The following is a 24,682-nucleotide window of genomic DNA, read 5'->3' as shown; positions in this document are numbered from 1 at the left end:
TGTTGACACTGGTCAATAGAAAAAGACCCTTTAATATCATAACGAAATATGGTGATGACAGCTTCATACTGGTAGGATGCCTCTCTGGAAGGCTTTTAAGTGTATAGGGCAAAATGAGTATTCATCCTTTTTAATATGACACACCTAAATAGATAGATAGATAGATAGATAGATAGATAGATAGATAGATAGATAGATAGATAGATAGATAGATAGATAGATAGATAGATAGATAGATAGATAGATAGATAGATAGATAGATAGATAGATAGATAGATAGATAGATAGATAGATAGATACTTTATTAATCCCAATGGGAAATTCACAAATCATCACTGGTGCAGCCTATTGGTTTTCAATGTCACACAATGAGTTCAGTGGAGACTGCCTGTCTGTAGTCAGGGAGTTTCAGTTGATTGTCATGTAAATGCACCTCTATCTGGAAGTATCGTGGCCTAACAATTTGAAAACAGAAGATCACTTCAAGCAACTCTGTGAAAAGTAGAATGAAAAGCACAAGTCAGGGGATGGAGAAAAGAAAATGTCTATGTCACTGGTCATTGCTTGGAGTCCAGTTAAATCAATCATTAAAAAAATGGAAAGAGACTGGCACAGTGGTAAAACTGCCTAGAGCAGGCCATCCACAAAAACTCAGTGATCATGCAAGAAGAAGAAGACTAGTGATGGTGGCCACTAAGAGACCACTTATATCTCTGAAGGAGTTACAAGCTTCAGTGGATGAGTTTGGTGAGACTGTGCATACAACAACAGTTACCTGGCTGCTTTACCAGATTTATTGAAGAGCGGCAAAGAGAAAAGAAACACACATGAAGTCTCAGTTAGTTTTTGCCAGACAGTATACAAGAGACTGTGTAAGGGTGTTCAAGAAACCTGACACTTTGGAGAAGATTTGTTTTCCTGCAAGACAATGGCCCCAAGCATACAGCCAAAGCTACACAAGGATGGCTTAAAAATAGCAATGTTAATGTCTTGGAGTGACCGAGTCAGAATACAGATGTCAATCCAATTGAGAATTTGGGGCTGGACATGAACAAAGCTGTTCAGTCACAACCTCTATGCAGCCCAACAGCCCTTGGGCAATTTTGCAAAAGTGAATGGAGAAAAACTGCAGTGTCCTGATATGTAAAGCTGATAGAGACCTGTGCACATAGACTCAAGGCTGTCATGGCTGCCAAAGGTGCATGTACTAGATATTGAGTTAACTGCAGTGTTGTCTAACAATAAATTATGAAAACGTCCAATGGTGTGAATACTTCTTATAGGCGCTTGCACTCATTACTTGCAAAAATTAGTAACTAAATATGTTAGGGGTCCCCCAACTCTGGTCCTGGAGGGCCCCAGTGGCTACAGGTTTTCATTCTAACCCTTTTCTTAATTAGTGACCTGTTTGTGCTGCTAACTAACTTCTTTTGAATTAATTTTAATTGACTTGCTCTTGAAGACTTGGACCCCTTAATTATTTCTTTTTCCTTAATTAGCTACCAAACAAAAATGAGTTATAAAATGAGCAAAAAAATTACCAGCAAACTGTGTCCATCATACAATATCTGAAAATGAAGAAAGATGAAAGTCTCAGAAATGTTGATCTTGTCCACATTTGAACAGTGCTCTTAGAAAAGAGAAAATCAACAATTTCAGAAATGTATTCTATTACACAATGAGAGCAGCAACACGCCATGGAATTAAAGAACGGGTTTAGTTAATGGCAACAATTGGCGTCTAATTAATCAACTGGTTGGAGTGAAATTGGTTGAAGTTTGAGGCCCTGATTTAGTTGGTTTTCTGTTGGCTCACTCACTTCATGTTTCATTTCTGTTTGGGTGCCATTTAAGGAAATAAATTAAGCATTTCAGAGGAAAGATGAAGAAATTTAGGGGAACAAATCTTAAAAAACAAGTCAATTACAATTAATTCAAAAGAAGTTAATTAGCAGCAAAAACAGGTCACTAATTAAGAAAAGGGTTAGAATGAAAACCTGCAGCCACTGGGGCCCTCCATATGTGTTATGGTTACTTATTATAAAATATAATTTGTTGCAAACATTCTGATACTTTTCTTCTTTTATATGAAAAACTGCACATTTCACTTGCTAGCATTTGTTTTTAAATCCTAAGCCCACATATGAACCGTTATGAAACTGACCAGAAACACAGTGAAATTTCACAATTTTCTTGTGTTTTATAAATATGTTTAATCCTTCTTGTGCTGTGAAGTAAATAACATCCACCCCACTTTTTCCATCCCCAAAGTGAACCCCCTGAAGGTTCATAGTACAATCATAACTCAGTGAACAACGTCCCGAATAACAACATTGTGCTTTAACGATAGAGCTTCCATCAAGATACAACCAGTGAAATGACACAAAGGCACATCTCTGTGTGCTGCTGGTGCACGATTAGGTTTTCACCACACCCTGCGTACGGAATGCCACATGCCAAAAATGATATCAGATACAGAGGCACCCCATATCCCCCATCACCCCTTAATACACATCACTTCGCTTAATGACCAAATCCACTAACAAAATCTGGTCGGAACTACATGCTGTCATTAAGCAAGACCCCACTGTATAAATACTGACCACTGTACCACCACATCACATTGTTTCAGCTGGATGAAAGTTAAACTTTACTTTATTTATAGGTTTTTATTGCTGGACTGCATGCAGCACATTCTGTTCTACTTGGCTGTACAAATGAGCTCTGCAAAGGACCAGTGTACTGTCAGCACATGGAGGATTAAATGTATACTTAAAACAGCTGTTCACTACTTTTAACTCAATTACATGTTACGCACGTATTTATCCTCTTCCTCACGATCTGCCACCAGATGGCTGGAGCACATTTTTGTACAATGTTACCAAATAAACACAATACTGCTGTGAAATAACGGAGTGTCAAAAATAACCTTCGGTGGTAATGCAGTAACACATATTTGTTTTTTTTTAAGTAACGCCGGTGTTTTTACTTCAGTAACATAGGTATTGTGTTTGCTTACTTGTTACTTTACAAAGTAATCTGACTGCATAACAAACTCTACTTGTAACGTATTAACCTCAACACTGGTATCAGCGCTGCAGACAGAGAGCGCAATATTGTGCTTCACTTTCATGTGTCTTGCATATTGGATCATACTGTTTGCAAATGAACATTTTTTTAGTTGAATGTAGGTACTAGATTGTTCCCAACTGGTTCTGTCTTTCAGGTTCTACACTTAGTTTAGTTTTTGTTGTTTGTTTTTCTTGCTGTTTCATTTGGTTTGTAATTTTGTTAAAATACCTCTGGATTCAAGGTGGTCATGACAGTGTAACTCATTCAGTGGGCATGACCTTGTGACACAGTACAAGTGGAAATTTTCTCTTGTAAAAGAATTCTTGAGGGCATAGCTGTAGTTCATATCTTGACCTTTTTATAGTATTTTATATTCTCGCTTTGTGCCTTTTTACATATTGTACTGACAGGCAAGCAAAGTTAGCCCATGTGGGCTCAACTATAAGTCCTTCATACATCTCCCTTGCCTGACTAGTTTTTCCTTTTGTATTATAACTAGTTGGCCTTATCTGTGTGCAGCAATCACATTATAGGGACAGGGGAAATAAAAAGAAGGCTCTGATGTCTCAACCATTTGAGTAGCTTGCCTTTGCAATAGCTACCATTTAAAGTTCCTTTTGTATTTTTCTTATTTTGTATGTGATTTTGACACAGAGGTTAAATGCAGGGGCTTTATGTCCACTTGCTTTACTCTAAAAATCAGATTATGACTGGGTCGATAGGTCTATGATTTTGAGTCTCCTGTTGTTGCATTTAATTTACACAGACTCTTTCTTGTGTGTCTGTACTGATGCTGACTCTGCTTTACTTTTCCTGAGTTATTCATGTTATTGCCAGTGAAATATCTTGTAGGGTATTTCTAGTGTCTTATTAGTTTCCTGCCATTTATCTTGCAGTCTTCCTTGTATTACATTAGTGTTTTCTTTTCTAACTTTGCAAGATGTGTTTGAACAATGTTCATGGTGTAAAGAACTGCATACATTAAATTGGATTTGTTAATCTGTGAGGAATTGAGTGTTACACCTGGTATTTACAAATATTTTTATAAGCTTAAGATGCATCTTTGCTCATCACGACATGCGTTTCTCTTTATCACAAACAAATATGTATGTGTATGCGCTAGAGTTTTACAGATTTTTTTGCTTTCACCTCTTAAACCTTAACTGTCAGATCTGTTCTGCTCAGCCAAGCAAATAGAATTCAGCTTTGACAGAATCACTCTTCTTCACATTAGCATTTCCATACCCACCAGTACAGCCATTGCAAACACGTGTATGTGCCTTTGCCAAGAACAGCTGTTAAAAAAAAACAAAAAAGAAAATAAGTCAGTGGTTCCCGAAAACACAGAGAACAGGAGCTTTGAAATGTACTTTACGGTGAGCAGATTTTGTTTCTGCATATGGTGTTGGTTACCTTTTATGTTTCATACTCACATACTACTTTTTATTTCGTAGCATTCAAGCAATAATCCTATAAACCTACTGCATAAAAAGACACATGGTTAGCATTTTATGAAGAACAATTATAATACCCAAACCAGAGATTACAACAAAGCCTTATATTTACAAACAGATTTACTGAATTTTTCTTACAAAATATAAGTTAATAATGAAATGGTTTGTGTCTTAACCTTATTGAATATGCTAACAATTTCAGATGCATTACTTTAAAATATTCACACATTTTATGTCACAGACCATTATTTAAAGAAATAATTTTGCTTTTCTCCACAATCTGAACATTAGAAATGTAATGATTATTACAACCATATTTTTATGGTGACTTTTCTCTAGCAATGTGTGTACAAGTGAAATATGGCATAGTTGTTAAATGTTAATACAGTATGCAGTAAGCATTACACAGATCAGTTTGTGCTAAGGGCTGGCTGCCTGTGGTGCCTGTTTGGGGTGACAGGATCACACAGTTTTAACATACAGGAAGGCTACTCATTAAATTCAGCAATCCTATTACCAAGAAGAATTATTCATTTTTCGTTGTGTTCATGATACAGACCTGATTGTCATGATTTTGAATCATGAAAAGGGTGTTAGGCCTTCAAATTAGCTAATAGAGCAGACCAGGGTCTTCACTGGTCTGTCAAAACTGGACTAACCTCAAACCAGGCAAACTACTGCCTGCAGTCTGCAGGCCAACCACACTCATAACATGGGGAAACTGAATTTTAAAGTTTTAAATTTTTTTAATATTTCAAAATGTCTAAGATGCCACTTAAGGAAGAGAACAAGTGAAAAACTTACTTGAAATTAAAAATATAACAAAATGGGCTGAAAGAAGAAGAAAAAGGAATGGTCTATGAGGCAGTCCAACGGGAACAAGTCCCAAATCACAATTCATAAACAGAGCAAAAAAAAAAGTAATCTATTAGGTCCATATGAAAAAAACAATACTCACAAAAGACCCTAACAAACTCCAATGAACCACTCCTGAGGCTTCTCTCCTAGCAGAATATATAGTCAGGGAAAATCTTATCAGCTGTGACATCAGGGTGGCACCGCCTCACGGGGAACCACTCACAAAACACAAGGGACAATAAAAGAACATTACATTACACATGGATACTAAAGAAAACATATCATTATTAACACAATTTATAAGTAAATTATATAAATTAATATAAAACCAAGAGCTACCAGCATATTTATTCATAAAGCAATGACATGATTATCAATTCAAGGAAAGAAGAACCACAAATTTCACCAGCTGCCCAATGGCAAACAATATTGTTGTGTCTTTTAACTACAGCAACACAAATTTAATTAGTGGATGAAAGGTTGGCAGGCGGCACGGTGGCGCAGTGGTAGCGCTGCTGCCTCGCAGTAAGGAGACCAGAGTTCACTTCCCAGGTCCTCCCTGCATAGAGTTTGCATGTTCTCCCCGTGTCTGTGTGGGTTTCCTCTGGGCGCTCTGGTTTCCTCCCACAGTCCAAAGACATGCAGGTTAGGTGCATTGGCGATTCTAAATTGTCCCTAGTGTGTGCTTGGTGTGTGGGTGTGTGCCCTGTGGTGGGCTGGCGCCCTGCCTGGGATTTGTTCCTGCCTTGCATCCTGTGCTGGCTGGGATTGGCTCTAGCAGACCCCCATGACCCTGTTTTAGGATATAGCGGGTTGGATAATGACTGACTGACTGAAAGGTTGGCCCACCAAAAGGGTTTGACAAACTTTGTACCTTTCCAAAAATTGAAGAAATTGTACATTCTAAATTGCTAAAACTGCTCATACAAAATAGAGACATTTTTTTACTACTACTATGGTATTTTCTCCTGTTTGTAGATCTTCAGCATTGAATCCTACGTCAGTGCTTTATAGTACAGTGATACTGAACATATGTGGCACCTTCTGTGTTCTTGCCCAATGTTGCTTCTGTAACAGGCTGTTTCAGGTGATGTGGATTGTGCTGTTTGCTGCTTGCCCCCCCTCACCTTCATTCTCCTTCTCCTCTTTTGAGCTCTGCCTCTCTACAATTTCCTGCCAACACCATTCATGATCTGCTGCATCATATGTACCACTCAGCACTGACTCAATCTGTATTATTCATTGTTTGTCTCCCCACTGCTTTCTGTGCTGATAAGTGTCACAGCACTTCTTTTCTTAAATTTTACCTCTTTAAACTCCTAAATATCTGCATAATAAATAACATGATGGAAGCACAACAGCAATAAACATGTATAGATACAAATAAATCATAAAAGAAGCATGTTTTGTTTGAGCGCTGTTTACAAGCACAGCACTTAAAAAGCTCATGCAGTTACTTTACCATATCTCAATCACTAGCGATCCAATTTCTATTTAGGCAAACAAATGATTATAATAAATTCATTTTAAACTATTTTGCCGTACTAAATTATTGCGGATAAAAAGTACGAGGCATACAGTGGGAAACTGTATCCAACCTGTGTCATATGACCCCATGAGAGATGTAAACATGACGTCATGTGTTGCTGGCAACCCGAGGTATGAATACATGAGTTCAACCACTTTCGTATGGATAATCACAAATTATACTGAATATGTACAATATCTTTTTAACCGCGCTGGTGAACTAGAGTAGCCTAAAGCAGGGGTAGGCAACATCGGTCCTGGTGAGCCGCAGTGGCTACAGGTTTTCATTCCAACCCAATTGCTTAATTAGAAACCAATCATTGCCAATCTCAGACCTTATTTAATTTTATGGCTTGTTAGTCTGTGCAATGTAAGGCTCTTATATCGTAGATTGTTTTCCTTTCCAAGGATATCATCCAAATGATATGAAGCCTAAAACAGATCATTTTCAGTCTGTCACATTTTTCTATTAAGTGTTTTATTAAATCAAACAGTGCATGATGAACACACACAGATGTAATTGGAAAAAAGCTAGCTGGAGAACTGCTGGCTGCTTTGTCTTTTACATCTTATTGCTAATAAGGAGCAATTAAAACACTGAATGCAGCAGTTTAAGGTTGAAATAAGCAATTAAGGTTGGAGAACCTTAACAAGCGAGACCACTAAAATGAAGCATCAAAATGTCACTTAAGCAATATGTGCTTCATCAGCAATAATTGAGTTCTCGTTAAGGAACTGGGTTGGAACAAAAACCTGCACATACTGCGGCTCACCAGGACCGACGTTGCCTACCCCTGGCCTAAAGCATTAAATCTCAATCTTTATTCCTCCAAGGTCCCCCATTGTACCACATGAATAACTTAGGCATGATATGACAATAAAGATTTTGATTTGATATTTAACCTTGTACATTTGCTGCAGTCCTAACAAAGGTTCTGTTTTTTGACATACATTTGTTGCTAAATCTGTATTTGCTGCTAGTGTTATTGCAAGGCTGCATTTTTAAAGCATAATGCAAAACTAAGAAGCAATGTCAAAAAGAACCAGTGTGTTTTTATTAAATAACAGTATTTTTTTACTAGTGCCTTAATTAATAACAATTTGGCATTTATAGGTATAAATAAAAAACAGTAATTATCAAAATACAGAATTTGTCACTGTAGATATTTTTCACTACTCACTTGGCTTAAGTACTAGTCATTAAATTATGCATAAAATAATTATGTATTTCTGAAAATGAAACAACACAGAGTGTACAGTTAGTTGGTGGAGACATTTATTTCATTAATTAATTAGAGAAGCCACTTTGTTATCCTCTCAATTCAGTACTGGAACATTTCCGTCAGCGATTGCACATTTAACACAAGTGGAAATGCAAAAGCATTATCTCTTAGTTTACAACAATCCAGTCAGCAGAAAACATACCAAACAACATACAAACACAAAACATACAAAAGCATTGTGTATGGCGGTGACAAGGTGGCAAAAAGGTGGCCAACTGTGACACTTGTGGAGATTTAAAAAGGAAACAGTGGCGCGAGCCGGGCTGCATCTCCTTCATGATATTGTCGTGTCTTTGGCATCATTCTAAAACACAACATTTCTTTATGGCAGTGTGGTGTGTCATCTTCTTTTCACTTTTTCATTTTGGGTGCTGTTCACCTTCTAACAGGTTAATCGCATCAGCGAGTGGACATGAGGCACATTTTATTGCAAGGTGGAAATAAGATCCTTCTTAAATTGTATTTGGATGCAATCAATATATGAAACTAACAGTAAAGGAGGTAGTTTAAGAAAACTCATTGCATGCTGTATGTAACATATTTTTGAGACTTCTTTGTGGGTAAATGAAAGAAAGCCATATGAGTCGGAAATTGTGTTTAACTAAGAAATGAAACAATTTATTAAGGTGGGAAGTTCAAAACAGGAAGGAAATAAAAATGATGCAGGAAACAAATAAAGTAGCAAGCTACGTAGTCTGCCCCACTATTCTGGTCATGGGGGATGCATTAAATAAACTGCACTGCTGCTGTCAGTTCCCCTTAATTGGACAATGTGACATATGACAGCCAGAACTGTTTCACTTTCTTGGCCATGCTCCAACAATGCCGGTTCTGGCTTTTTTTATTGAACCCGATAGATGCCACTTACTTATCTGCTTCTATCTCACTCATCCCCTGGTAAAGCAACACCTGTGCTCAAACTATATTTTACTCTTTCTCCACACCCTTCCTTCTCAAATTCTCCAACATTACTTATTCTAATCCAAAGCTTACTTCTCTTCCCCCACCTCTATTTTCTTGTTCTTATTCATTTACTCTGCCATTATATGATTGGTACCAGGTGTCTTCACCCCCACCACCCATCTATCCTGTTTGCGATCCTCATTTGTATAGCTGTCATATTAGTGTTGTCTGTCTCATAACCCCATCTCAGTACTGCGCCAGTCGTGCTTCGTTAGGGATTTGCACAAACGATTGTACAACTGAGTCGATATAGCAGCCCAGTTAAAAAAATTAAGTATTTGAATTCAGTATGTTGCTGGTTGGGCGGCACGGTGGCGCAGTGGATAGCGCTGCTGCCTCGCAGTTGGGAGATCTGGGGACCTGGGTTCGCTTCCCGGGTCCTCCCTGCGTGGAGTTTGCATGTTCTCCCTGTGTCTGCGTGGGTTTCCTCCGGGCGCTCCGGTTTCCTCCCACAGTCCAAAGACATGCAGGTTAGGTGGATTGGTGATTCTAAATTGGCCCTAGTGTGTGCTTGGTGTGTGGGTGTGTTTGTGTGTGTCCTGCGGTGGGTTGGCACCCTGCTCAGGATTGGTTCCTGCCTTGTGCCCTGTGTTGGCTGGGATTGGCTCCAGCAGACCCCCGTGACCCTGTGTTCGGATTCAGCGGGTTGGAAAATGGATGGATGGATGGATGCCTGTTCATATATGTACAACCACCTGGGATATTCATGTACATTTTATTGTCACCATTATTATTTAACTACCCACACATTTCTGTGCGCAGGGAAGATGAAACTGTGGTAAAATACATTGATGTTTAATATTGTGTATGTGTACTGTTACTTGTTTTGGATCAGTCAGTTCTCTAGAAACTAGGGTTTGATTTACTGATGTAGATATTAAGGAATATTATTTGTGCCAAAATGAAATAATGTGACATGAAATAATCACATGAAAAAAGTACAGTAATATGTATAATTGAGCCAATAAATTTAGAAAAAAATGCATAAATAAATAAAAGTTAGATTATTATTTTGAAATATAATCGCATGGTTTTATTTTGGTTCAGTAATGTAATTACCTTACATTTAATTACTGAAGGTTTTATTTTCAAATGGACTTGTTTTTAAAGACTGTTTTTATTTAACAATCCTGAAAAAAGCACTAGCATTAAAAGACCCATTTGGAAATTAGCCGATCAGAAAAGTCCCATTGTTAAATACAAACAGTCTTTAAAAATAAGGCTTCTTTGAAATAAAATCTTTAATAATTAAATGCAAGGTAACTACATTGTTAAGCCAAAATAACTCAAAGACATTGTTTTTAATAATATTATATTACATTTACTTTGTAATTTCATTTTTTTCAGTATATTATGACTTAGGTATTTATGTATCCCTGTACTTTTTCATGTGACTCTCTATTTAATATTTGCTATTTCATTTATTTCATTTTGGCACAAATGACATTCCTTATAAAATAAAAGATATCACAAAGAAAGAAAATCCTAGCACTTTTTCAGTCAGTCTGCTGTGTAAAATTAAAATAAAGTATGCAGTTTAGTAAAAGGATAGAATAATGGATGTGTATTTATTAAATGTACACATTTTAGTGGATCAGCTAGAAACCTCCTTAATGATGAACACATTTTCATCAAGTTAAATCAGCTGGAAATACAGAAAGTTTGATTGAGTATTGTTTCCAAAGCCTAGCAAAGCAAGGTCCTTCAAACAAAAGTAAAATATTTTAATTCTTTATTACGTCATTTTGTAACTAAGATAAGGCTCACACATGAAGCCTGCATTACTTCATAGCTCACCTGTTATTGAATCCTAGCCCTCCTGCTCTCAGCCGAGTCTCTGTTTTCTGCTAAGCCAGTGCCATCACAGTGTTGTAACATGCTCATACTTACGTCACTGTGACAATCTCCCCATCTTTTGGTTCAGTTTAGTTTAGTTTGCCCTTATATAGTATTCTTCACCAAAAACAAGATTAGAGCACTTCCACAAATTTCAATACTTAACATATTAAAGTACAAGACCATACAGAATGTATACATAAAACCCCTATCTTGTTAGATAAGCAGTATAACAGAAGTAAAATGTAAATGAAATCACACCAAATAATAGAAAACATTGTCAAAAGCTCCAGGTAACAGTATCCCCAGAGACCAACATCAGTTAGAATAAGCAAAGCTGCCCAACCTCCACATCTTAGGTATTCTACAATATCATATACCATATTTAGAAATCAAAAATGTGTAGTATACTGTGTTGACTTAGTACTATGTCAGTAACTTATTTAATTTTTTAGAATTTTTGGATACCTGTATCTTAAACTTTTAATGTGTTAAACTAAGTTTTTTCACTAGTTTGATTGAGTCTATATCTAATGGATAGGTTCTTGGTTTGCAATTACAAAGCATAGGTTCTATTATTAAGTTAAAATTACTAATGCAGTGTTTCACAGGGAATAATGCAGTTCTTAAATTTGCCTTTCTCAATAAAGGTCATCATTCCACATGACACCATTGTACTATTGTCTCTATTTGATGGGAGACATGAAAGTAAGAATCTCATTGTACTGTGTATAGAACAATAACCTGAACTGGATCTTGAACTAGCACAGATCAGATTTGCCTTAAGTGTCACATAGTCGAACATGTGATTAGTAGGGGGAAATATATGTTGGTTGATCTGGTATACCAAATTATTTCCAAGTATTTCTTCTGGTATGCATTTTGAGAAAACAGTTTCATCAGTATGCTAAAAATTAGTGGAAAACCTGCACAAAATTTAAAACACAGACATACATGCAAAAGGAAATGGGATATATGAATTTATCACTGCATTAGCATCTTAAAGGTACTGTAAGTAAGGTCTTCACATGTGGACTTACTGTATATGTGAACTGTGAGTTTTAAGTTAGCCTGATGTATTAAGTTTGTTCTGTACAACTCAACCTGATTGGTGAGTCAATGCAAACAGGAAGATAGAACAGAAAGTAGCTGTGTCTTGTGCTGTGCTGTGTTTGGCAGTGGCAGCTTGAGTGAGTGAGTGAGTGAGTGAGAGAGAGAGGAGTACTGTTATTAGTTCAGCAGGGTTAAATATCTATAATCAAATCTATTTGAATACCAGAGCATTAATAAGAATTCAAAGGGATAAGAGGCACATATGTGTTGAGCATATTAATTGCGACATTAATTACATTAATCAATCTGACAAGCATTTACAAATACAGTATTATCTGCTCGAACCATTACAATTTTTACTCATACCAAGTTCACTTTGATTTCAGATGCAAAATAAGTCAGTACATACTAAGGTCAAATAAAATTTCAACTGCATTATTCTTTATTTATCAATAGCCTTTATTTATCAATAGCATTTACTTCATTTCAAAAATCAGCAGACTAACAAATAGTGAAGTGCTTGGAAAGTCTATGCAATGTACAGTATCTTGTTTAAAAGTTCATGTAAAATAATTTTATCTTAGCAGTAGTTTATCCTCAATTTTTTTTATAAATGATACAAAACGATTTACAAAGATCTTGGTTCAGCCATTTTTCCTTAGTACAAATGATTTTTTTTAAGTCTTCCTAGATTAAGGAACTTTGTATTGCATGTCTGTATTTTGCAGGTGCACACACTACCAAAACAATAGGATCTTTTAACTTGTAGCCTAATGTTTTTGGAAACCAACAATATACATTTTTAAATGGGCAGCGGAGAAAATAGTGCCTTACCTTGACAATTAATGCTGGTTTAACTTTGAACATACAAACAATCTTACATACTGCACACGGAGTGTTTTCATTTCCTTATCATTAGAACAAGAGTCATTGATCCAGCAGGGCAAGTGCTTGTGGCTAAGTCTTGACTCTTCATTTGCTTCCCTGATGTTGTAGAAAGATAGTCCATGAGCAAGTCCTCTTATTCAAATGTTGTTTACAAAAATGAGTCCAGTAAACAATATAATTTCATATACTTGTTTTCTTCTCTCTCTCTTTACCTCTGTATCCAGAATTTTCCAGTAGGTCCTTATGAAAGATTTTGTGCCTGACCTACCCCTAACCCTAACCTGTATTGCATTTGCTAGTATCCATCCGGAATGAAAGGGCTTTATTTCACAGATCACGTAGTACAGAGCAGCTAAAATACATTTATATGTGTGTCTAATTGCTAGCTAAATCTAGGTGTAAACTGTTTAATACAGCTTAAAATCACATATATATCTGCATAACCATTTAAAGCATAAATCACCATGACATGCTAATTAAGTTAATAAATGTTTTTTGAATATGGAACCAGAGGCATTCTCATTCCTTTTAACACATTTCTTCTAAATCCAAAAACTGAAGCTGTGATAGCAAGCATAACACAACAACTCTTTTTATGTTTGAAAGGTTGAAGCAAAAATATCCAGAGATGCTGCACTATATTAATTAATTTTCTCTTTGTTTTCTTTAGCCTGTGGTAATGAAAAACAACTGAAATATGTAACAAACTCATTCCCAAAAATGCTCCTTTATTTTTAGTTGTTAAAGTTCAAGCTGTATATGTATTTCAGTTATATAACCTTCTTACAGGGCCTGATTTTTAAATGAAAACGAAATGCTCTTAGTAAATGGCAAGTTTCTAAATTTACCATTTTACAGGTCATGGTTTTATCAGTTGTTTTCACTGTTCATGTACTGAAATAATTTTACATTTTTGGAATATTTCCATAAGTAAATATCTTGCTGTTTTCCAAATGAAAAATGACTTTCTAAGGCTCTTTTAGGGTCTTAATGAATGGAAGAATACACATTTCCTCAAAATACATTAAAGTGCTATCATCAATTTTTTTTCATGAAAGCAAAAAAACGTAAAGCTTAAATGGGGTCACATTCTAGGGAAAGTGGGGATGCCTATTGACCCAACCCTGTGTTTGCTCTTTCCTCTCCTTTTCTAATGCTGCATGCTTTTATCACATTCTCCATTGACTATTGTAACACCCTATTGGCAGGTGCCCCTTCAAATCTTATATCACAGCTCCAGTTTATTCAAAACTCTGTTACAAGAGTCCTTACGTGGACCAGCAACAGCAAGCAGATAATATTCACCCTGCTTCACCTTCACTGGCTCCTTGTGTCTTACAGGATCAAGTATAAAATTCTATTAATAACCCTCAAAGCTTTAAATGTCCTTACACCAGACTAAATCAGTGACTTTCTCCATCGCTCTACTTCTGTTTGTCCAATATGGTCCTCTGATTCTGGCAATCTTGTTATGTCCCACACTGGCCTGCACTCTATGAGGGCCTTTAGCTGCATAATGCCCAGACTTTGGAATGACCTCCCAAAATTAATTAGATCAGCTGATTAAATTCATTCTGTAAAAAGACAACTTAAAAATCATCTGTTCAGGAATTATTTTAGCTTAACCCTAACATTCTGCCCTTCTTTCATTATACCTCTCTGTCTAGAGACTCAGGGTAATTTATGTGTGTGTTATATCACAAATTATGTTATTTGTTCAGGCATTTCTTTTAGTATTGAATGTATTATTATACTGTGGTTTATTTTTACTTTTATTCTATTTAATGCTTTGTATATCCTGTATTTATTTGTTTATTGTTCTATGCAGAAAATATGTGTATATTAAGCGCCTTGAGCCTGGCAAAGGTGCTATATAAATACATTTTATTATTATTATTATTATAACCTCAATGATGTTAGATGGTGCATGGATTCACGAAGCTAAGGCCTGATGATGTTTTTGGCACCGAGCGGTAGCATTTATCTAGCTGATCCAAATGTAAGTTCTTGGTTCTGCTGTTCCACTCACAGAAAAAACATGGGAGTTTTGTATGCCATGACTGCTGCTATTACTCATTACCATGTTCATTTCCAGCTGTATTTTGACAAAATTATCAAATAAAATAACTCCTTTGCTTTAAAGAGATTTTAATATTAAAAATTATTCAATTTTAATAATTTATAATTAAATTGATATTTAATTAATTATACTGTGAAAACAATGAAAAAAGTGATAATTGACATTTTTGAATTAAAAAAGAAATCACATGTAAAAATCAAAGCAGTTTTTTTCAATATACACCTGATAGTTGCAAAAGAACGTCTTTCATAGCAGTTCTCATTGGAGTGAACTCTCATGACATCTTCCAAGTCACCATAGATCTACAATCCATCCCCTCCACCACCTCATGCAACAGCTGGAAGTCTAAAGCAGCTCACGGTCTCCAGTGTTGCTATTCCCACAGCATTATTACATTATCCATGTCCAGTGTTGCTGCAATCTCTGCACCTTTTGGTCTTTGGTGTTAATCGTGTGCTTTTCTAACAATGAAAGAAGTGATTTTGAACCTGATGCTATGCCAGACTAGGTTGATGCTGTCAGTACAGGATATTGTGTGGTAACATTCTCATTTGGCCTTTCTGTTCCTGTCAGAAATAAAATACAGTACAATACAATACAGCTTATTTTTGTAGAGCCCAAAATTTCACAAGAAGTGCCAAAATGGGCTTTAACAGGCCCTGCCACTTGACAGCCCCCCAGCCTTGACTCTCTAAGAAGACAAGGAAAAACTCACAAAAAAACCCTTGTAGGGAAAAAAATGGAAGAAGCCTTGGAAAAGGCAGTTCAAAGACAGACCCCTTTCGAGGTAGGTTGGGCGTGCAGTGGGTGTCAAAAAGAAGGGAGTCAATACAATATAATACACAGAACAGAACAAATCCTCAATACAGTATAAAAATAAAAATTTTACAAGTACGGAGCAGAATTTAACAGTAGATGATATCACATAATATGATTTGGATTTGTTTAGAGTCCTGGAGACCTCAGCCATCAAGCTGCCTCCCCCATTTGGCCATTCCACAGCTGAGACAGCACTGGGCCAGCCAATCTGATTAAAGGACCCCTCTACCCCACAATTCCTGTGATCCTCCATCAGGGATGACTTTACCTTAGGCAGGCAAAACAACATGGCAGGTGGGCTGTGGCACCAAGTGCCACAATTGAGTACCGAGAAGAGAAACAGAATAGGTGAGGGTCAGTAACAAGTTATAACTATCATGTTACTTATGTTTTAGTGCTAATGACTAACGACAGAGATGCAGTCTGTACAGTTAATCAGCAGCTCTAGTCAGGATATGCTAAACTGAAGTAGTGAGTCTTCAGCCGGGATTTAAAAGCTGAGACTGAAGGGGCATCTCTTATAGTAGCAGACAGACCATTCCACAGTTTAAGGGCCCTGTAACTAAAAGCTCGACCTCCCACTGTTATTTTATTAATCCTTGGAATCATAAGCAGACTGGCATTTTGAGATCTTAATGTGCACTCTGGTTTGTAAGTCATGATAAGTTCAGACGAGTAAGCCGGACCTCTGCCATTTAATGCTTTATATGTTAAAAGGAGGATTTTGAAATCTGCCCTAAACTTAACCGGGAACCAGTGTAAGGATGTAAGAACTGGAGTTATGTGTTTGTATTTTCTAAATGGGGGTTACAATGGGAAATGGGGTTACAATGACCTGTATTGTCTGAGTCCGCTAAGCTGCACCTGTACTTGCATTTTTGTCACATGGTACAAGAAAGATCACACAAAGGAAACAAACAATATCCATCTTTTTATAAATTTTTGGCAGCAATCAAATTTGATGATACTCAGTACTTTGTTTTATATTACAACAGGGTATGAGGGCTTTTTCAAGACTTCATCAGAATTCTTTGATTTTTATCATATTGGGTATATTTTTGTTATTGCATTTTTTACATTTTTAATTCCTTTGTTTTCTACGGTATCTTTTATTCATATTTAAGTTTTAAAATAGCTAAAGAAGGCAAGCCATTATGCCACAAAAGCCAAAGACTACTTATAGTTGTCATGATTTGGTATAATTTTGGGTTCTCAAAGGTGGCAAGTGTTTATTTTGTAGTTAGGTCTGCTTTCAGTATTGCTGGAGGTGTGGCCTCTGAGGTCGAGCCCAATGTTTAATTGATACAACGGGATAAAAGGACAGCTATGAGTGCAAATTCATATCTGATCTGCGTATTGAAACTTTATCTTTGTGCTCTTTTCTCCTATGTTCTTTTGTTTTTGACCCTCTTGTTCTCTCAACGATGATTATTGCCCCTCGTATTGTGCTTCGGTTTTGTTTCACTTTATATCTTTTTTTGTTTGTTTTTGTTTTTTTATGCTCATTATCAGTTTTTGCTCAAAACATTTATCTGCCAGGTTGTTGACAGGACAATAGTAATGACTTAAAGGTCAGCAGTGTTTCTTATGTTAGAAAATGTGGTATTATTATAACAGAAGATTTAAGAACCACAAGACTGCTAGTTAAGCCCTTGCATCCATCTTATAGTATGAACCTGAGGGGTTACTTAACATACCTGCACTTCAATTTAAAAAAAAATACACTGTTCTTATTAAAAAATTTTTGGTGTTTTTCACTATAGTATAGTACTATATATAACATAAACATTGACTGTTAGTTTTGATGTGTACCTTAACTAAAATGAAATTTTTTTTAGCATTCAAACTGTTCAGACACATTTGATTGATCTGTTACTGCTGCCAGTATGCCACTACTAATTGAATTAAACTCTTTAATAAATTATATCAATATCAAAGTTTTTTCTTTTTTCTGTAGTGTTTGTTTTAGCTTTCACTCCTTACTTTTCAAAGATATTTAAAGTGTAGATCATTGTGTTTAATTATCACCTACAGAAGAACCACACTGTGACAAGAGAAGTGTTAAATTACAATGCTTGCTAAGCATTACATTATATTAAAAAGTTAGTCGAATAAGATACATGTTTTTGACCTTGAGATATTTATTTAAAAATATATATTGGGAAACAATGTATATAGATGTATATATCAGTTATTATGAAGTGAGATTCAGTAATTCCAAAAATACAGTGATTTGTTTATTAAGTTAGTATTTTTCTGGTTTAAAAGTTCCTATTATTATAGAATTCATATAAAGACTAATGGATTTCAGTAGTTGTGGGGTAAAAATACATTTATTAGTGAGAGCATAGCACAGCTGCGCCATAGCTTCAGAGTCCAGAGTTCAAATCCTAGCTTGTGCGCTGTTTGTGCGTTGTCCCCATGTCTGTTTCGTATTTTCTCCAGACACTTCAGTTCGCCTCTCACATCCTACTCTGGTGTGTTTATATAATTGGCCAGTTTAAGTTGTTTCTGAGTGAGTGAGTATGCACTGATATAGACTGACACCTTGTGCACAGTTCTATCATGACAGGCCCAGGCAACCACACTTCCAATTGCTGGATGGAAGGATAGATGGATGGAGGGTATATTTAGCAGTTTTTCATTTTTACTGCAGTCAGATATGTTTTGTGGTTCTGTCTCTCCAGTAATGTGGTCTTTATCATTTTTGTTGTGTTTGCTATTAGCCATTGATATCCTTGCATTTACCAGAAATTCAGTAAGTACTATCAAGAACTTGTTAAGGAAGCAGTTGAGCACAAATTTGTATATACCAAAAATAAAACTGGCAATATGTCATGAAGATGGTTTAATAATATCTATCTATTCTATAAAAAAATCTTGGGTCGAGACGTGATCATCTTGGAGAGACACTTACCTAAGGTTGTAATGTCTAGTCTCGCGTGACATCAAAGATAGATAGATAGATAGATAGATTAATAAAGTATCTATCTATCTATCTATCTATCTTTGATGTCACGCGAGACTAGACATTACAACCTTAGGAAGCAAGACCTGTACCTTGTCTCGCGGTGAGACAAAAGGACAGCTGCTATACAGACTTTTAAATGATCGACGCACAGTGCGACAAGCAGAACACGCAGCTTGGCAGCAGCAAGCCAGCAGCTGATCCATCTGAATCTCTTTAGCGCACGTTCATCCAACCCACCTTCACAACACGAGCGGCAGAGACACAAAGTGGCTGGTGCATCGCGTGCCCCGGGGGGAGGGGGTAAGCGAGCAAAGCGAGAACAGCTGCTGTACAGGCTTTTAAATGATCGATGAGCAGTGCGACAAGCAGAACACACAGCTTGGCAGCAGGAGCAGCAAGACAGCAGCTGATCCATCCACATCTCCTTAGTGTGTGTTCAGCCCCCCCTTCACAACACGAGCAGCAGAGATGTGAAGTGGCTGGCATGTAGCATGCCCCGGAGGGGGTGGGCGAGCGAAGCGAGCAGGGGGCAAGCCCTCTAGTTATGATAAAATATGTACTTAGAAAAAAAGAGTACTTTAGAAAGCAATTGTTGTACTTACTACACACTAGAGTTAGCATAAATAAAATCAGCTATCCTGGGGGAATACAGGTGGAATGAGATGAAACGCCATTAATAAGGTGGCAGCTGAAGTAGGTGGCAAAGACTTGCATTGATTTACCAATTTCCCAAAGTTAGCCTGGAGTGGAAGGGATAGAATGAATTAGAAATAAAAACATTGGCTGAATTATGCCTAAACAGGACTGGAATGAAGCAGGGGAGTCAGCCTGCACTGTGATATCCTATTGATCTAGAAGGTACATCAAGAAAGCCAGACTAACATAAAGACAGAGTAACAAAGAAAAGCTCTGGCATTTATTATTCTGAGGAGACCATCTCTCTTACCTGCCATATTCAGACAGGCCATGATGCTTTCTTACACTCCAGTCAAAGGTTATGTGGGAGCAAAGAGAAATCAACATACTAAGACAGAGAGCCCACCTGGTTGTCTAAGCTCGATAGACTGATTATTATCCAGGTTGTTTTACATTTACTTATATGGCTGTCGCCTTTATGCGAAGGCAACTTACACCATTTATGATGCAATTGATTACATTTCTTTTGATTTTCCAATTCGAGCACAGGTAAGTCAAGTGACTTGCTCGTGGTAACACATTGTCAGTAGCAGGATTTGCACCCACAACCTCAGGGTCTAAATTCAAAAGCTCTAACCATTAGGCCACACTGCCTGGTGTGTTGCATTTATATTATTTTGCCAACACTCACATTTTACTCTGCTATTTTGGGCAAATTATCTATAGCAGTGCTATACAATCTTAATTACCTCAGGATCCAGTTTTACCTGATAAAGTTCACTGGTGACCCACATGCAGAAATACAAGAGCAGGGGAAATGAGCATGATTATTACAAACTAGAAATAAAATCCTATAGCTGGGGTTTGATGAGACAAGCTAGTATAAGGAGAAGGGGGTTCCCCTTGGTTAATCAAGTGTGATTAGAAGCATGAATAAATAGCACACAACACTGTTGATTGCAGACATGGAGCAGTAGTAAGAGGAAGGGGATGTTATACCATGAGCACATAGGTATCTGAAATGGCATTTTTTTTCTCCTCATGTACTTGCAACCCAAGTACAGCAGCTTGCAAACCTCCAACAGCTACTCGTAATCTACTTTTGAGAAACAATGATCTATAGTATATGACTAAATGTGTAACTTGCTGTCCTGCCTCTTTTAGTGCTCTGTCTTAGTGCCTGAGGTAGTAGATATAAAAGGTAGTGTAACACAGGAGGACTATAGCAGAGATTTGGGGCTTTTTGTTTATGTCTGAGTATTAAAGTATACAGGAGAGAATAGGATCATCTTAGGACTGAACCTCCTCAAAACACAGTAGAAATAGTAGTAATTTTAGGAACATAAGACTACTGTATGTTCTCAGCAACAGCAACAATAGGAATAAGTTTATTATAACAAAAGCAGTCAAATGTCTAGAAGTAGAAGTAGAGTGATGTACCATGTTAACCATTTATAGATGCAGTTTTATTGGCTCACTGAGTGGATTACAATATGTAAGCTTTCGTGGCAGCTCTGGCCCCTTCTTGAGTCAAAGTGTAAGGCGTAAACTGGAGTTACACACTAGGAAACAAACTTAATTGTGAAACCCTTATGTGAGACACATTAACCTAATGTTAATATGGCAAATTATTTTATTTCTGAAATAGCTTATGAATATATATGGGCTTTAGCACACGGTTTCAACTTGAAAATGAACCAAATGTGAACATTTAGCAAAAATTTTTACACTTACATGTATTATTCATATTGCTAGTTTTGACCTGAGTATTTTTGGAGGTATACTAATAAACCAAGTGCTGAGGCATACAAATTCTTTGATTTTGAATTTTAAAACATTTTTTCCAGATATTAATTCAACATTCGCACTTTCACCACAGAACTGCCTAAAGTTTCTTAATTATATTACATATTAGGTTCAGAAATAATCACTGTATTTCTGCTTCATAAGTATTTCTTTCTAGACTTTTGATGCATGGACAGGTAAAGATTTTTAAGTAGAACTGTATGTTAACCTACACTACCATGTACTGTCATTTCTAACAAGGTCTGCCTTACCACACCAGTGCCATAAAAGACACAAGGTTTTTCCTGTTGTTTCAATGCACCACTTTTACTAGCCAGTGGATTCTGTGGGTCCAAGAAAATTGGATGCACTTGAGCAAATTAATCTATTGTTGGAAGCACCCAAATAAAGGTGGGATGCACATTATAAATGTAGATTCTGTAGAATTTGACTCACTCTGTTCTAATGCATGACTTAGTGGGCAGTGGCTGAAAAGAAGACAAGGGCACATTGTGGAGCACAGTTTGTTACATTAGAGCAGTGTCAAGTGTGAGTCAAGGTATCAGGGCAAAATTACTTTTAAGTCACTCAGACATGTTTATCTGTTATGTACCTACTTAACACTAGAATTATTAGAGCTTCCGAAAAAACTCATAAATCCGGCCCACCTTAAATCCCTTCACACCTTTCCGTCAGCCTCTTTTGTCTTGTAAATATGCCGATAAGCCCAAGCAGCAAGCAGCCTGCTATACCATCCCCTCACTGCCTCAAAATGGGCAAGAAGTTCTCCCAGTTCCTGCCTTAATTGATTATCTGGGAGTGAGCTACCCAGAATTGTAAGGGGAAATAATTTGATGTGTGTTTTGTGTCTACAACAATCTATGTAAACACATCATTAAAACAGAAACGTTTTTCATGTTTTAGTAATAAATGACAAAATGTAGACATGAACTGATGGCCAAATATCAAATAAACACTTTCACAAAAGGTGCAAGTACAATGCAACAGTGGTGCAGTGGTTAGAACTGCTGACTTATAGTCCAGAGGTCGTGTGTTCGAAACCAGCTCCCCTGCAAATTTATCAATTTGAGTAGTGAGCTACTCTTATTGTTAATATTATACAATAAAAACATACATTTGATTTGTGTCTGTAACAGTCAGTGTAAATGTATAGCACTCGTAAAAGAGTTTTTTTTCACTTTTATTCTCTCAGTCACGATCACGGTACAACAACCACCCCCCACCCCAGATCTGACGCGGTTACTTTTAATCTGAAACTGGGAATAACTGTAGATGTGAGTGATGTTTTGAGACAATGGAACTGGAAATTCTCTGATCTGGAGGGATAAAAGCTGACACACAAACGCTGGTGAATCCACCTTCTTCGTATCTCACCGTCACTTGAATTTTTTTTTATTCAGTTTTATTGAGTGTTCCTGTTCACGCTGAATTAGTATGCACCTTATGGTGCATAAGGTCACCCGCGTCAGATCTGGGGTGGGGGGTGGGTGTTGTATCGTGATCGAGACTGAGAGAATAAAAGTGAAAAAAAACTCTAACTTTTACAAGTGCTATAAATTTACACCGGCTGTTACAAATGCAAATCAAATGTATGTTTTTACTGTATACTTTTAACAATAAGAGCAGATCACTACTCAAAACGGTAAATACAGTATACGAGACAGTCAGGATTGAACTGGTGGACTCTTGATTACAAGTCAGTAGTTCTTGCCACTACGCTACAGAAGCTGTTGCATCATCCTTGAACCTTTTGTGAAAGTGCTTCTTTGATCTTTGGACTTCAGGTTTTACACATTATATAGTTTGTCTATATTTTGTCATTTATTACTAAAATATGAAAAATGTTTCTGTTTTAACGATGTGTTTACACAGATTATTGTAGAAACGGAACACACATGAAAATCATGTGTTCCAAATAAAGATATATTATTTCCATTCTAAAACTCCAGCACTTCACTCCCAGATAATCAATCAAGGCAGGTACTGGGAGAACTTTGTGCCCGTTCTGCAGCGGTGGGGGGGGATGGAATAGTAGGCTGCTTGCTGCTTGTCTTGATCTGCACATTACCAAGACAAAAGACGCTGACAGAGAGGTGCAAAGGGATTTAAGGTAGGCTGGATTTACGAGTTTTTTCGTAGGCTTTGGTAATTCTAGTGTTAAGTATTCATTTGTAACAATCAATCTTTGGTGCCACTGAAATCAAAAGAAAATACAATAAACTGAAAATATAAATATATATAAGAAAATTTGGAGGAAATGTAACTTGACCACATGGTAGGAACCAATGGAACCCTTCCATCCCTCTTATCCAAGAAGCTACAGCTGCGACAGACATGGTGAGAGTAGGCTTTGCAAAAGTGTTAATATAGGTGAAAATATTAGAGTACTTCAAGCATACTTGCATTTGAGCCCCCCCTCGGGGTGTGGTTTTGTGGTATAGAACTATGTGAAAATCTTCTCCTTTCTCTCTTTTCAGTCTACGGCATCCACCATGCGTTTTGAAGACACTTTTTGTGCAGAAGACACGATGCAAGGGCAAAGGAAAAGGAAACGAGTATTGAGCTCAAGATTTAAAAATGAATATGTTGATGACCCGGGATACCGGACCTTCCTTAAAAGCAGCTTCAAACATCAGGGACACTAGGGACAATAAGAAAAGAAGCCATTGAAGCCATTTCATCATAAAAGGATGGGAGTAATTAATTTTTTGATGGTTGATCATGTAAAATTTCTTCTAAAACATTGATATAAATCAGGGAAGTGTATTTGCTCACACTAGATTTCACACACAATAAATACTTACACCATGTATAAATTATGTGTTTCATTATCTGTTTTTTTACACATCAAAGATATTAAAACATATTTATGCTTATTTTGTAAATGTTTTAATATTTTCAACTCTTGTATTTTTTAAAGATTTCTAAGCTGAGTAGCATTTTGTTCTCTCTCTTTATTCTTCTTCTAGAATGCTTACCTACTGTGTAATTTAGCAGATTTTCTATATTTAAATAAAGTACAAAGAGTAAAGTTTCTATTATTTTTCAGGCATGTCGAAAAGTACCTTCTACTGTTTTGTGATTTATTTTTTCCCTTAAGATTAATAATTTTTTCATGTTTATAATCGGAAGTATATTTCCCCTTTTTGTAATTTATTTGGGCTTCCTTTAAAAATATTGTTGACTAATGAACATTCAAAAATAAAGATGGTAGTTTTGTCATGTTTTTTTTTTCTTTTTTTTGATACAGGGTACTCTGTGCATCTATATCATGTGTACTTGTACTGTCCATTCAGTTATTTAAGCCCCTTTTAAATCATTTGAGTTATATGGTGTCAAGCTTACGTAGGTGACCCAGAAAAGAGTCTTGTAAAAAATGTACATTTAACAGTGAAAAGCGCTACTAAATTGTTGAAAATGAAAGAGCCAAGTTTCTT

General features: G+C 36.6%; 1 protein-coding gene across 3 annotated transcripts in view; it reads left to right on the top strand.

Moving 5' to 3' along the window:
- LOC114654091 (lysine-specific demethylase 4C-like) overlaps nucleotides 1-24,469 on the top strand; it is a 980,420-nt gene extending 955,951 nt beyond the window's left edge. For all 3 annotated transcript variants that reach the window (XM_051930015.1, XM_051930013.1, XM_051930014.1), the window contains exon 22: nucleotides 23,723-24,469. In XM_051930015.1, coding sequence (XP_051785975.1) covers nucleotides 23,723-23,890 — 168 coding nt within the window. In that variant the 3' untranslated portion in view covers nucleotides 23,891-24,469. The remainder of the gene's footprint in view (nucleotides 1-23,722) is intronic.
- Nucleotides 24,470-24,682: the final 213 nt, after the last annotated feature.

The sequence above is a fragment of the Erpetoichthys calabaricus genome, chromosome 7 (genome assembly GCF_900747795.2).
Source record: "Erpetoichthys calabaricus chromosome 7, fErpCal1.3, whole genome shotgun sequence".
Lineage (NCBI taxonomy): Eukaryota > Metazoa > Chordata > Cladistia > Polypteriformes > Polypteridae > Erpetoichthys > Erpetoichthys calabaricus.
This window is presented reverse-complemented; position numbering and strand designations above follow the sequence as displayed.